Source organism: Pongo abelii, chromosome X (assembly GCF_028885655.2).
Source record: "Pongo abelii isolate AG06213 chromosome X, NHGRI_mPonAbe1-v2.0_pri, whole genome shotgun sequence".
Taxonomy (NCBI): Eukaryota; Metazoa; Chordata; class Mammalia; order Primates; family Hominidae; genus Pongo; species Pongo abelii.
In genome coordinates this window covers 160,949,618-160,964,319 of record NC_072008.2, presented here as the reverse complement: position 1 = coordinate 160,964,319, position 14,702 = coordinate 160,949,618, and the positions used below count along the sequence as shown (strand labels likewise).

General features: G+C 55.6%; 1 protein-coding gene across 2 annotated transcripts; it reads right to left on the bottom strand.

The window, feature by feature from the left end:
• Positions 1–7,638: 7,638 nt before the first annotated feature.
• On the bottom strand, positions 7,639–14,285 carry FAM50A (family with sequence similarity 50 member A). 2 transcript variants are annotated; one of them, XM_024240581.3, is made up of 13 exons: positions 13,976–14,285; positions 12,633–12,717; positions 12,439–12,538; positions 11,794–11,939; positions 9,723–9,799; positions 9,527–9,593; positions 9,314–9,375; positions 8,971–9,047; positions 8,531–8,585; positions 8,335–8,383; positions 8,166–8,236; positions 7,946–8,056; positions 7,639–7,841 (listed from the first exon to the last, which is right to left on the bottom strand). In XM_024240581.3, exons 1-13 carry the CDS (start codon positions 14,084–14,086, stop codon positions 7,833–7,835), a joined length of 1,020 nt encoding a protein of 339 aa, XP_024096349.1. In that variant the 5' UTR covers positions 14,087–14,285; the 3' UTR covers positions 7,639–7,832. The 2 variants fall into 2 exon arrangements, with proteins under 2 accessions (XP_024096349.1, XP_063577221.1); XM_063721151.1 differs by lacking the exon at positions 13,976–14,285 and adding an exon at positions 13,441–13,783.
• Between the last annotated feature and the right edge of the window lie 417 nt (positions 14,286–14,702).

Genomic DNA, 14,702 nt, shown 5'->3' with positions numbered 1-14,702 from the left:
ACCCGCCCGGCCAGTCGACCCCCTTCGCTCGATGGCCGCGTCCGCGGCGCGCGCCTCCCCCGCGCCCCGGCTCCCCGCCCGCCGCCTCGGGCGACCCCGGAACCCGCGCGCGCCCGCGCCACACCCCCTCGGGCCTGGGGCGCGCGCCCGCCTCGCCCCACCCTGGCGCTCGGAGACGCGCCCGGGGTCACCTGCCACCGGGGCGCGGCCTCGCTGGTCCCGGCCTCTCAGGTGCACCCCCGCCGAGGAGTCGCGCCCCCAGCTCAAGACACGCCCCCGACGGTCTCTAACCCGGAGGGCCTGCGGCGACAGCCGTCCAAACCAGCCCCTTCCCCGGCGACCCTGAACCGAGGGCTTTCTTCCTTCCCTTGCTTTCTTTTTCCTTTTCTTTTTTTGTTTTGTTTTGACACAGGGTCTCGCTCTGTCACCCGGGCTGGAGTGCAGTGGTGAGATCATAGCTCACTGCAGCCTCGACCGCCCCAGGCTCAAACGATGCTCCCACCTCAGCCTCCCAAAGTGCTGGGACTACAGGTGTGAGCCACCGCGCCCCGCTAAGGTTTTCCTTTTCATTTCCCTGATGACTAATGATGTTTAGCATCTTTTCATGTGCTTGTTGGCCTTTTGTATATGATTTCTGAAGAAATGTCTATTCAAGTCACTTGCCCATTTTTATTAAACATGTATATGGATAGATAGATAGACAGATTTTTCCCCCAAGTGGAGGTCTCGCTCTATCACCCAGGCTGCAGTGTAGCGGCATTGGATCATGGCTCACTGCAGCCTCGACTTCCTGGGCTCAAAGGATCCTCCTGCCTCAGCCTTCCAGGTAGCTGAGGCCACAGGCAAGCACCACCACGCCTGGCTAACTTTTCCTATTTTTGTAGAGAGAGACAGGGTCTTGCTACATTGCCCAGGCTAGTCTTGAACTCCTGAGCTTAAGTAATCCTCCTGCCTCAGCCTTCCAAAGTACTGGGATATGCTGGGTGCAGTGACTCAAGCCTGTAATCCCAGCATTTTGGAAGGCTGAAGTGAGCAGATCACCTGAGGTCAGGAGTTCGAGACCAGCCTGGCCAACATGGCTAAACCCCATCTCTACAAAAAATACAAAAGTTAGCCGGACATGGTGTCATGTGCCTGTAGTCCCAGCTACTCAGGAGGCTGAGGCAGGAGATTCTCTTGAACCTGGGAGGGGGAGGTAGCAGTGAGCCAAGATAATGCCATTGCACTCCAGCCTGGGAGATAGGGCAAGACTCTGTCTAAAAAAAAAAAGTACTGACATTATAGGCATGAGCCACCATGCCCGGCCCTCAACTGACTTTAAGTAAAAGAGATCACCCTTGATAACGTGTGTGGGCCTCATCTGTTTAGTTGGATGGCTTTAAGAGCAAAACCTGAGGTTTCCTGGAGAAGCAGAAATTCTGTCTGAAGACTGTAACACAGGCCAGGCGCGGTGGCTCATGTCTGTCATCCCAGCACTTTGGGAGGCCAAGGCAGGCAGATTACCTGAGGTCAGGAGTTCGAGACCAGACTGGCCAACATGATGAAACCCCGTCTCTACTAAAAATACAAAAATTAGTTGGGCGTGGTGGCGGGCACCTGTAATCCCAGCTACTCGGGAAGCTGAGAAAAGAGAATCGCTTGAACCCAGGAGGCAGAGGTTGCAGTGAGCTGAGATCGTGCCATTGCACTCCAGGCTGGGCAACAAGAGTGAGACTCCATTTCAACAACAACAACAAGACTGTAACACAGAAATTCTCCGAGTTTCCAGCCCATCAGCCTGTCCTACAAATTTCACACCAACTTGTCAGCCCCGACAATTGTGTGAACCAAATCCTTAAAATAAACTGTGTGTGTGTGTCCTGTTGGTTCTGTTTCTCTGGAGAACCATGACTAATACAGATGTCTTTCCATTTATTTAGGTCTTCTTGAATTTCTTTCAATGATGTTTTGTAGTTTTCAGTGTACAAATCTCATGCTTCTTTTAAAAAAATCTATTAATAAGTATTTTATTCTTTTTTGACACTGTTATAAATGGAATTATTTTCTTAATTTCATTTTGGATTGTGTATAGAAATACAATTGATTGGCCAGGTGTGGTGGCTCATGCCTGCAATCCAAGCACTTTGGGAGGCAGAGGTGGGCGGATCACTTGAGATCAGGAATTCGAGACCAGCCTGGCCAAGATGACAAAACTCCGTCTCTACTAAAAATACAAAAATTGGCCAGGCATGGTGGCGGGCACCTGTAATCCCAGTTACTTGGGAGGCTGAGGAGGGGGGCAATCGCTTGAACCCAAGAGGCAGAGGTTGCAGTGAGCCAAGATCATGCCATTGCACTCCAGCCTAGGCAACAGAGAGCAAGACTCTATCTCAAAAAACTTTAAAAAATTGATTTTTGTATAATGATCTTTTTGGAGACAATGTCTCACTTTGTCACCCGGGCTGGAGTGCAGCCTTGCCTTCCCAGGCTCAAGCAATCTTCCCACCTCAGCCTCCCAAGTAGCTAGGACTACAGGTGCATGCCACCATGCCAGGCTAATTTTTGAATTTTTTGTAGAGACAGGGTTTCACCATGTTGCCCAGGCTGGTCTCCACCTCCTGGGCTCAAGTGATCCGTCCACCTCAGCCTCCCAAGTAGCTGGGACTACAGGTGTGTGCCACCACACCCAGCTAATCTTTGTATTTTCTATACACACAGAGTCTCACTATGTTGCCCAGCTGGTCTCGAACTCCTGGGCTCAAACAATCCACCTGCCTAGGCCTCCCAAAGTGCTGGGATTACAGGTGTGAGCCACTGCACCTGGCCTTAGTCCCATCTTTGTCATCTCATCCATTGGCTTGACGGGACGAGCAGGTGTTACCCTTTGATTCCCTTGGCGATCTTTCTAGTTCCAGAGCATCAGCCATGTCTGTCTTGACAGCTCTGCAATTTCTCACTCCATCCTCTCGAGCTCTCCTGTGAACTCCAAGCTCCAGGTTCATAGATCCAAATCTCTGCTTGGATCTAATAGGCATCTCAACATACCATTTCCACAAGCGAAGCCTTCATTGTTCACCCTAGACTTGCTTCTCTTCGCATGCCCCGCATCTTAGTAAAGGTTCTTCCTCTTGCTCAGGCCAAAGTGGTGTTCTTGACTCCTTTCTTTCTCTCAAACTCCATGTCCTATTCATCAGCAAATCTTGTTGGCTTTCCCCCCAAAATCTATCCAGAAGCTGATCTTCTGTCCCCACGCTGGTCCAAGCCACCAGCCTCTCATCAGGATGGCTGTGGTGGCCTCCTCACTGGCATCCCATGCTTGCCCTCCCCCAGTCCCTTTGCCACACTGCTACAAGAGTGACTGGAAAACTTAAGATTATGTCTTGCTCCTGGCAAAAGCCTCCTATCACTTCCTTTATAACACTGACTTCCAGAAGACCTTCTAACTATGACCTCAAACCCAGAAGGCATAGAAGACAAAAGAGTCCAACTATCTAAAAATAAACATCTCTCGTGTCTAAAAAACACCATCAAATCAATGAAAAACGAGGAAAAGTATTTGCACTATATAACACAAAGGGGTACCTCTCTCTCATACATGGAAGGTACCTAGGATTCTACATATTATTTATTTATTTATTTGAGACAGAGTTTCGCTCTGTCACCCAGGCTGGAGTGCAGTGTTGCGATCTCGGCTCACTGCAACCCCCGCCTCCTGGGTTCAAGCAATTCTCCTGCCTCAGCTTCCTGAGCAGCTGAGATTACAGGCACCCACCACCACGCCCAGCTAATTTTTGTATTTTTAGTAGAGATGGTATTTCACCATGTTGGCCAGGTTGGTCTCAAACTCCTGACCTCAAGTGATCTGCCCACCTCGGCCTCCCAAAGTGCTGGGATTACAGGCGTGAGCCACTGCACCTGACCGATTTCTAGATAAAAAAAGACCAACAAGAGGCCAAGGCAGGAGGATCGCTTGAGCCCAAGATTTCAAAACCAGCCTGGGCAACACAGTGAGATCCTGTCTCTTTAAAAAAAAAAAAAAACAAGAAGACCAACAATACAATTAATGGGCAAATGTCAGGAATAGACAGTTTGCAGGAGAAATAAAATGCGCATAGTTTTTAAACATGTGAAAAGAGAAATACAAATTAAAAACCACACTAAGGTCAAACAAAAACTTGTACGCGAATGTTCATAGCAGCATTATTTACAATAGCCAAAAGGTAGGAACACCTGAAATGCCCATCCATGGATGAATAGATAAACAAGATGTGGTGTACACAGATAACGGACTACGACTCAGTTATAAAAAGTAAGCCATGAACCTCAAAAACACGATGCTAAGAAAAACAAGCCAGACACAAAAGGTCATGTATTGTATGATTCCATTGATGTGAAACTTCCAGAACAGTCCAATCCATTGAGACGGTAGATTAGCAGCTGCCAGGGCCTGAGGAGTGGGGGAATGGGGAGAGACTGCTGAATAACCACCGGATCTCCTTTTGGGGATGAAAATGTTCCGGTAGAGAGAGGCAATGGTCACACAACAATGTGAATGTACCAAATGCCACCAAATTGTAAATTTTAAAATGGTTAATGGCTACTTTTCTGTTATGTGAATTTTTCCTCAGTTGAAAAAATTAAAAACACAAAGAAGAAACAAAACCCCATGCTGAGAAACCATGTCTCCATCTCAGCTTGGCATGCGTCTCCTGGTAGCGAGTGAGGGCACTGTGTGGGCAAGGCTGGGGGAGCCGGCCCTCATCCTGCCCATGGGGCTGCCAAGTGGGCAGGCCCTAAGGAGTGGAGTTGGCCAGTATCTGCCATGCCGACTCTGCAGCTGAAGAGAGAATGAGGGTCTCTATGCACCCATGTGGAAAGATGCCGAGTATTGGGATATATCGCTAATGGACACTATATCACACGGTGTCGAACAGCATGCAAGCGCAATACCTTTCATGCGAGAAAGGTGAGGGCCAGGAGGGGCAGCCATAGGAGCTTGTCTTTGTCTAGAGAAAGAGGACAGGTAAGCAGGCAGTGAAGAAAAGCACATCTCTGTTGCGGACATTGCAGGAACTGGCTTCCATGCTGACATGGGAACCGCCTGAATACATGGCTTCTGCTGGACAGTGAAGGTGAGGGAAAAAGGTAGCTTCCCCTTGTTCCAGCCCAGCTCACCTTTTTTTTTTTTTTTTTTTTTTTTTTTTTTTTTTTTTGAGACGGAGTTTCACTCTTGTCATCCAGGCTGGAATGCAGTGGCACGATTTCGGCTCACTGCAACATCCGCCTCCCGGACTCAAGCGATTCTCCTGCTTCAGCCTCCTGAGTAGCTGAGATAACAGGCACTTGCCACCACACCCAGCTAATTTTTGTATTTTTAGTAGAGACGGGGTTTCACCATGTTGGTCAGACTGGTCTCGAACTCCCCACCTCAAGTGATCCACCCGCCTCAGCCTCCCAAAGTGCTGGGATTACAGGCGTGAGCCACGGCACCCGGCCTCCAGCTCACCTTTGATCCAGACTTGGTGTTCCCTCTGCCTGGAACACCCTCCCGCATCAGAATGGCTGACTTCTTGTCATTTGGATGTCAGCTTAAATATGTCCACGCCAGAAAGGCCAGTTCATCTTGTTCTACATTTTGTTTTGTTTCCCTCCCTCTCTGTTTTCTACACACACAGCTCCCAGGAACGAGGCCCGGGTGAGCAAAGTAGGTGACCACCCCTGGCACACACTGATCCTTGGTGACCTTATCTGGTTCCAGAGCATCAAACAGCCTACTCAGCCAAACACAGTGGCTCACACCTGCAATCCCAGCAATTTGGGAGGCTGAGGTGGCAGGATCACTTGAGCCCAGCAGTTCGAGACCAGCCTGGGCAACAGAGCAAGACCCCATCTCTACAAAAAAAAAAAAAAAATTTAAATTCTGTTCCAATTTTCATGTACATAAAAATAAAATAAAAATAGCTGGGCATTGTGGTACACACCTGTAGTCCCAGCTACTCAGGAGGCTAAGGTGGGAGGATCACTTGAGCCCAGGAGGTGGGGGCTGCAGCGAGCTGAGATTGCACCACTGCACTCCAGCCTGGGAGAAAGAGCAAGACCCAGTCTCAAAAAAAAAAAAAAGAAAGAAGAAAAAAAGGAAAGGAAGGAAAGGAAAGGAAAGGAAAGGAAAAGAAAGGAAAGGAAAAGAAAGGAAAGGAAAGGAAGGAAGGAGGGAGGGAGGGAGGGAAGGAAGGAAGGAGGGAAGGAGGGAGGGAAGGAAGGAAGGAAAGAAGGAAGGAAGGAAGGAAGGAGGGAAGGAGGGAGGGAGGGAGGGAAGGAAGGAGGGAAGGAAGGAAGGAGGGAAGGAGGAAGGGAGGGAGGGAAGGAAGGAAGGAGGGAAGGAGGGAGGGAGGGGGGAGGGAGGGAAGGAAGGAAGGAGGGAAGGAAGGAAGGAGGGAGGGAAGGAAGGAAGGAAAGAAGGAAGGAGGGAAGGAGGGAGGGAAGGAGGGAGGGAGGGAAGGAGGGAGGGAGGGAAGGAGGGAGGGAGGGAGGGAGGGAAGGAAGGAGGGAGGGAGGGAGAGAAGGAAGGAGGGAAGGAGGGAGGGAGGGAAGGAAGGAAGGAGGGAAGGAGGGAGGGAGGGAGGGAAGGAAGGAGAGAAGGAGGGAGGGAAGGAAGGAAGGAAGGAGGGAGGGAGGGAGGGAGGGATGGAAGGAAGGAAGGAAGGAAGGAAGGAGGGAAGGATAGAAAAGAAAGAAAGAAAACATTACTCTACTCTCATCTCTATTCCTAGCGACGCCAGGTGGCTACTTCCCGGCCACGATGAATGAGACAATGGGGCCTCTGCACTATCGGGCACCATCAGATCTCCACATTTGCCAGGAAGGGGAGGCCAGATCCAGGGCTGGGGTGCTCCTGGCCAGTGAGGGGCTATCCCCTGTCCTTTCTTCTTGGCTTCAGGCCAGGGGAGGAAACAGGGAGCTGTCAGCTGGCCTTCCTCAGCCTCCTGGAGCCAGGCCTGCCTGCCTCAGCTTAGCCAAGTGGAACTTGGGGAACCAGCTGCTGAGGTGGCAGAGTAGGGGTCCTGGACCTACCCCTGATCTGGATCCTGCCCTGAGGGCTGTCTGAGCAGGGCAGGGCGGGCAAGTGTCGAGCACAGGGCACCACAGCAGACTGACTGTGCTGGGACGGCCCAGAGCAAGGAAGGCAGGGTGGGTTTTTGTGGCCACAGGACGGCCACATCCCCTACGGGAAACTCAACAGGAGCCCAAGGGCCTGGGAGAGAGGCCTGGGGAGGAACCCCCTTCCCACCCACCAGAGCCACCACTGCCCAAGGACAGGTGTCCACGGTCAAGAAGCACAGTGCCACAAAGACACCTCAGGGATGGTGGGGCTGCCACGGTGACAAGACTCCCCAGGCACGTATGACACGTCCAGAACAGGTCAATCCATGGAGACAGCAAGCACATGACAGCCTGGTGGGGGGATGTGAGGGGAGGAGTCTGCCCGTGGCCACAGGGCCTTTTGGAGGGATGAGAATGTCCTGGAAGCAGACCAGGGTGATGATTACACAACATGGCAAATGTGCTAAATGCCACCAAATTGTACAGTTTTAAATGGTCAAAATGACAAATGAATTTGGTCCGAACACAAATGGTTTCTCACACTGCAGGCGCTCCAGCTCTGATATGTGCACTTCTTTATTGGAAAAGAATAAAGCAGTCACTGACGTGCCAGGGGCAGGCCACGAGCAGCTGCCGTCCTCCTCCCAGTGTGCCTGGCATGGTCGCAGGGGAGTGGGTGCCTGGAGTCCCGGGGACACCACGGGGCACACTGAGGGAGCTGAGGAGCCGGGGCCGCGCAGCCTCCTGGATGCTCAGCGGATCTGGTATGAGGACAAGGCAGGCAGAGGAGACAAGGAAGGCAAGGGGTGAGCAGGGGCTGGCTGCCATCCCCAACTTGGAGGGGTCCCTGCCAGCCCCTCCTCACCGTGTACTTGTCCCACTTCTTTTCAGGGTCGTAGGGTTCCCAGCGGCTGGCGGGGAAGATGTGCTTGTTCTTCTCGTACCAGCTCCTCAGCACCACCTTGCCTGCGTGTGACTAAGGGAGGAAGAGGGCACAGGGCCGCCTGACGACCTCCCCTTCCCTTGGCTTCTCCTCCATAGCCCAGGGACACCCGTTCCCCCTCACACGGCCTCCTATGCTGTACCTCATCCTTCTCCACAGTGGCGTCACTGAGCAACCGCACATCGTCATGAACATCAAAGTTGAAGAGTGGCCCTGCAGGGAAGAAGCAGACAGCCCAATGTCCCGCTGCTGCCCCAGTGACAATATCGGGGGCAAGGTGCTATGGGGGCGGCTGGGCCGGGGGCACTCACCACTCTTGCCCCGTGCCTTGGTGACGATGAAGTCGTAGAAGCTGTGATGCTGGGAGCCAAGGGCAGGAAAGTGGCGCCTTGATGGTCCATGTCGGCCCCTCCCCACACCCCCCGCCTGCGCACACTGCCCCCACCAGTCTGAGCCAAAGCCCAGGGCACAGCACCCACTACGGGTACTGGGGCTGAAGGGACTCACGTGAGGAATGATCAAGTCCTCCTTGATGTACATGAGCTGCTCCACCCCTGCGGACCTGAGGGAGGAAGGCAGGAGGGCGTGGGCAAGAGGACAGCACTCCTGCCCAGGGAGGGAGGAGGCAGCCAGCCCAGGAGAGCCCGTGCTGGGGCTGGGAGGCAGTGGCCAGTTGGCTCTGAGGGAAGCTCCATGGTTTAGTGAGCACAGGACTGGCGCCCAGCACCCTCCACCTTTGGGCTAAGGAACCAAGGCAGGCTGCTCTCAGCAAAGCTCTCTCTGGTGGGAGAGAAGGGAAGAGGAGCCTGACCCCCTCTTTTGGGAGGAGAGTACCCAGCACGCTGCTTGCTTGCCCAGGCAGCGCCCACATCACACTGGGTGTCTGGCACCCGGGCTGGAGGCACAGGTGCCACACACACCACCGTGCACACACGCACACCTCACACCTCAGCTCACTGAAGTCTTTCCGAAGGATCTCGAGCGCCTTCTGCAGGAACTGCTGCATGGTGTTGCCCTTTCTCATCTGCATCCGGGAATCCAGGAGTTGGGAAGGGAAGGCAGAAGCCTGCAGAAGGGCTCTCAACAAGGCAGAGGCCCAGAGGGCCCTGCCAGAGACTGCAGAGCCTCACCCAGGCCTGGGCCTCACTCCCCAGACAGGGGGCCAGGCCCTGGAGCCTGTTATTCTCAGGATCCCTGGTGCTTCCCAAGTCAGGAAGGTCAGTTCCTTCCCACGGAACCTGAGGGAGGCTGGGCCCATGGTGAGCAGGAAGCAGGCTGCACGCTGCCTACCTTGACTGTCCGCCGGTGCCCAGAGCCATCCCAGTAGCTGAAGGTGATCTCGATCTCCTCGCCTACAAGGCAGAGCTGCCTCTTGGTCTCCAGACCCAGGCACCCCAGCCCCACTGAGAGCAGCCTTGGGGCTCAGCGCACCACCCAGGAGGCTGTGGACAGGGAAGCTGGCTTGGGCCCAGGCCCCTCGCGTCTGACTCCGCAAACACTCACTCTTGATCTTCTCCTGCTTGGCTTCCCACTCCTGCCGCAGCTCTTCCCGAAGCCGATTCTCCTCCTCCTGGGAGAGGGAGCAGGCAGACGGGTGAGGCCCAGGGCTGCTCAGGGTGCATGCAGAGCCTGGCTCCCTGAGCAAGGGTCTCCACCAGGGCTGGAGTCCAGGCCGGGGTCAGGGCCAGGTAGCCTTTACCTCGCGGTCTCGATCAGGCAAGAAGCTTGTGTCAACGTCTGGGTTCTTCCCCAGTTTTCTCTTCTTCGTGGTGATCTCTGGAACAAAACGAAGCCGAATATCATAGCATTATTATAAAAACGATTTTGATGTGGCTGACGCCCGGGGTCCCCCAAGCATACCTTGAGAACAGTTGATCTAGAAGACAAGCCTAGGGCGGGGACACAGACTCATGCTTGTCAACCCAACACTTGGGGAGGATAAGGCAGAAGGACTGCTTGAGCCCAGGAGGCGGAGACCAGCATGGGCAACATAGCAAGACCTCGTCTCTACTAAAACTCAAAAAAATCAGCCGGGTGTGGTGACGCACCTGTAGTCCCAGCACCTGTAGTCCCGAGTCCCAGTAGCTGGGACTCGGGAGGCTGAGGTGGGAGGATCGCTTGAGCCTGGGAGGTCGGGGCTGCAGTGAGCCGTGATCAAACCACTGCACTCTAGCCTGGGCAACAGAGTGAGACCTCATCTCAAAAAAAAAAAAAACAAAAAAAGAAAGAAAAGAACAACAAAAAAAGATAAGTCTAAACTCTTTAGCCTGATGCTCAAGGGCAGAGATTCTAGAGCCCGGTTGCAGATTAGAATCACGTGGAGAGCTTTAACAAAAATGGACGTCAGGGTCTTGTGGCTGGGCCCCCTAAACAGAACCTGTGGAGGGAGGGAAGAGCCCACCAAGCAGTGTTTTGTAAATGCCCCAGTGACACACAGTGAGGGTGACAACCTTTCCCCCAGGCCTGCACTGTCCACGCCAGTAGCTCCCAAGTTCGAGACCAGCTTGGGCAACATGGCGAGATTCCATCTCTACAAAAAATACAAAAATACAAAGCGCCTGTAGTCCCAGCTACTCAAGTGGCTGAGGTGGGAGGGTCCCTTGAGTCCAGGAGGTCAAGGCTGAAGTAAACTGTGATCGCACCTCTGCACTCCAGCCTGGGCCACAGGGAGACACTGTCTCAAAAACAACAACCACCACCAAAACAAAAACACAAACACAAACCAGTAGCTCCCGCTGCACACAGCACCCCAGCATCGCAGCTAGTGCGCCTGCCGCAATGGTGATATTTTGGATACACTGGATTAAATACAATGTCATACTAAAATCCTGCTTGTTTTTTTTCTATGTTTTACAGTGGCTGCTGGAACACGGAACCCAAATGGCAGGTGGCTGGCAGGTTCTTCCTTCCCACAATCCCGCACTCCCCTCAAAGCCATGGCACCCAGCCTGTTACCACAGCCACAAAGCACCATCCCCTGCCTCGCTTCTCTCCTTCCGCCATTCCCTGGGTGACACAATTTCTAGAACTGCCACCACACCCTCCAGGGGCCCATGACACAACTTGCTCCCAATCTTCAAACGTTTTGAAAAGCTCTTTCCTGCTGAGCTTCCGGCATGTACTTTCTCGTCGCCTCCCTGCCTCTGGGGAATGCAACTCCCCTCATCCTTAGGGCCTAACTCAACCCTCCCCTCCTTCCTTGACCGCTGGGTTAGCCCGGTGGGCCCCGAGCAGAGCAGTAACCCTGAGTAGTGTCTTCAGTGCATGGTGACCCGTGACTTCCACCAGGAGAGGGACAACACCCTATGTGCCCTGGCCAGGCACAGCACAGGTATGTGGCGCATGTGGAGGCCAGGCTGGCTTTACTCTCACTCCCTAGCCATCCCGAGCTTTCCCTGACACCCCCTTGTTCTCACAGCTGAGACCTGCAGTGTCTGACTAGTAGCCGCGGAATTTCTCTGGCTGTATACATTTACGCTGAAACAAATCAAACAGAATTAACCATTTAGTACCCCAGTCATACAAGCCACCTGCAGCAAGTGTACCATATTGGGTGGCACAGACTCTAACATTTCCATCATCACAGAAAATGTGCCCAGCCAGCCTGGTCTAGACCAGCCTCTCCCCTCCCCGCTCTACTGTGCGTGGTGCCTCCGGAGGGCAGCTTTTGGAGCCATCTTGACAGGGCATCAGCTTTGCTGACAGCCTCTCACATTGGGGACCCCTCCCCAGGGGCTGCGGGCAGGGCTCCGACTCAAGCCAGCCCTCACCTTCCCTTTCCATCTCCTCCTCATACATGGCCGCCTCCTCTTCCTCCTCGCCTCCCTCTTCTTCCTCCTCCAGGGTGAAGGACAGGCTGGAGATCTTCCGCTTGGCTTCCTTCTTACGCTCCTTCTCTCGAAGCTTCTCCAGCTTCCTAGCGAGGTGCAGGTGGCCCCCTCACACACCATGTCCTTCCCGACCCTGACCCAGCCCCTTCCTTGACCCAGAGCCACCTTTGTGCCCTATGTGGGGCCTGCCCTGCCCAGGCTGGGTCCCCATTGCCCCAGACGGGTCCTGCTGTCCTGGATCACTTTGCGCTCATGGGCGAGGGCTCTGTTACAAACAGCAAGCACAAAGGGCCACAAGGGCTGCAGGACAGAGAGGAATGGGGAGAATGCAGGCTGCTCAGGCACCAGATGCTGGGAAAGAGCCCACTGCATTTAGAAGGTCAGAAAGAAGACAAGCCGCCATGGTGAAAAGATGTGAGCGTGGACCCGAGGAGGCGGGAGAGAGAAATGCAAATCGCAAGCTAGATACTACCCCTGTCCCAAAGCAGGAGACAGGGTCCCCCCCAGGGTGCAAAAAGAGCCCAACCAGCCACGGGACCCCGTAAGCACTAGCTCCATGTTGAGGGCTGTGGCGAGAGGACCCACATCTGCAGCTCCTTGGACTGCTCCTTCTTGGCCAGCTGCTTCTCCCGCTCCTTCACTAGAGCCTCCTGCTTGGCCTTCATGTCATTCAGGGTCACGAGACCTTTGAAGCAAGGAGGCACAAGGGGCAAGGTAGTCACAGGGCCTGCGGAAGAGTGGCCCGGGACCCGGGTGAGGGGCACCCACACCCTGCTCACCCACGGTGCTGGACTTGAGCTCTGCCTCCACCGCGTCGTAGTGCGCAGAGAACTTCTTGTCAATGTTGGATTTCATGATGTTCTCCTGCAGGGAGTGACAGCCACCATGAGAACCACCCCTCACTGTGAAAATGGCACGCTGGCCATCAGGGACCTGGGTTATAGTCCAAATCTGCCCCTGTGCCCTTGTCGATGGAAGGTTCCATGAGGCTGGGTGGGGCTCTTCAAATACTAAGAGTGCCAAATGGGGCCGTTTCCATCCCTGAGCTGCTCTGGCTCTTCAGGTCTCCTGCTGGGGATCACAGGTCCCTCAGTAACCTGAAGCCACCCACCCTATTGACCTTTGGCGTTTTTCATGTCCAGCCTTTAAGCTGAAGCTTCTGAGACCCAAGCCAAGGGGTATGAGGAGACAGCAAACAAGAACAGAGTGGTTGAGGGGCCTGGCCCCTCCCTGAGTGATTTTCCTCCCTCCAGGCCCCAGAATGTCATCAACAGCTTCCCAGGAGGCCTCTCTTTGGCCCCAGCCCCAACCCACTTGGTACCATATCAAGCCCTCGCTGACCAGTGGCCTCCCAAGAAGGTGGCTGGCAGAGAAATACACCTCCTGCTTGCTGGGCACCCTGGCTCAGACAGTGGGGCCAGGGCATGAGGACTTGGTGTTTCAAGGCTCCTCTGGCCAGGCTTCCCCAGTTCCCCAGGCAGAAGCCTGCTCTCCCCTGGAGCCCCGAGTCCTGATGAGTGAGTCTCCCCGAAAGGATCAAGCTCCTCCACGCTCCTTCCCTGACCACCACCATCATGGGCCACTCACGGAAGCAGTGGGTGAACCGCTGGCACCCGGAAGGGTCGTGCCTGCCTCACAGGTGCAAGGGGTTCTGGAAGGAGCCTCCTGGCCAGTGGACTGGCCAGGTCTGGCTCAGGCCTCCCCGCGCCTCTCTAGGGGGAGACGAACCGCCCTGCCCGGTGTCCATAGGACCAGGGCAGAGGCCTGGCTCTGAGGGCCGAGGGGCCAGAGCCAGGACGCTGGGTGTCCAGGCGAGGTGATGAGAGGCCCGTCCCCGCCGTGCCTCCCAACAGAAACACTGGCTCCGCTCCCTCCTGCGGGAGGCCGGTCATCAGCTAGTGGCCTCAGCCTCGGAGAACGCCCGGCTCCGGGCCCATTTTACAGATGAGACTGTCGCCGGCTTGCTTCTGTGCCCTGCTGGAAGTCAGCGAGCCAGGGGCCCGCCCCCGCGCGCCGCCCGCGCTCCGTGGCCACCGCCCCAGGGCTTCCAGGGCCGGAGCGTGGCGCGGGGCCGCTAGGGGACCTGGGCAGCGCGCATGCTCCAAGGCTCCCCGGCTCGCACCTCCGCGATGCGCTGCTTCATCTGCTCCATCTGCTCGCGCTGCTTCTCCCGCTTCTTCATCAGGTGCATGGCGCGGCCGGCCTCGCTCGCGGCGCCCTTGTATTGAGCCATGGCAGCGGCGGCGGCGGCGGCGGCGGCGACAGCGACAGCGGCCCAGCCGGCCCTCGGCGTCAGCGGCAGCGGCAGCGGCGGCGGCGGTGGCGGCGGAACAGTCCGCTGACGCCCGCGCCGTGACGTCAGCCACCAGGAGACGCACGGATGCCCCGCCCCGCCGCGCACCAGCCGGCCCGGAGCGTGACCGCCGCCTGCCCCGCCCCGCCCCGCCCCGCCCCGCCCCGCCCCGCCGGAGACCGCCCCTGGTCCTGCGTGGACTCCCGCCCCAGCCCCCGCCGCCGGCTCCTGTGGACCCTGGAGGCTGAATTCCCCAGCCCCTCGCGCTGCCTCGACGTTAACCCGAACCAAGGCTGGGCCCCTGGTCCCTCTAATTCCTCCTGTTGACCCCAACGCTGGTCCCCTTGCTGCCCTAGTTCCCCCGCATTAAGCCGAAAACTGGCACCCGTCTCCCTGCTTCACTTAGAATCCCATCCAAGGCTGGCCCCTGGTCCCCTCTGCCCTCTCCTTTCAAGCCAGAGGCCAGCACCCCAGCTCCCTCTGCTTCCTCCACGTTGACACCCGCCCCCCACCACACTCCCCCTGCATTGAGCACTGAGGGCTGCAGTCTTGGTGC

Excerpts from the sequence above, each read along its gene's own strand:
- FAM50A (XM_024240581.3), bottom strand. The coding sequence starts at position 14,086 with ATGGCTCAATACAAGGGCGCCGCGAGCGAGGCCGGCCGCGCCATGCAC. Across the intron at positions 12,539-12,632 it reads GCTCAAGTCCAGCACCGTGG|GTCTCGTGACCCTGAATGAC; the intron begins GTGAGCAGGGTG and ends CTTGCTTCAAAG. Across the intron at positions 8,237-8,334 it reads CAAGGCACGGGGCAAGAGTG|GGCCACTCTTCAACTTTGAT; the intron begins GTGAGTGCCCCC and ends TCTTCCCTGCAG.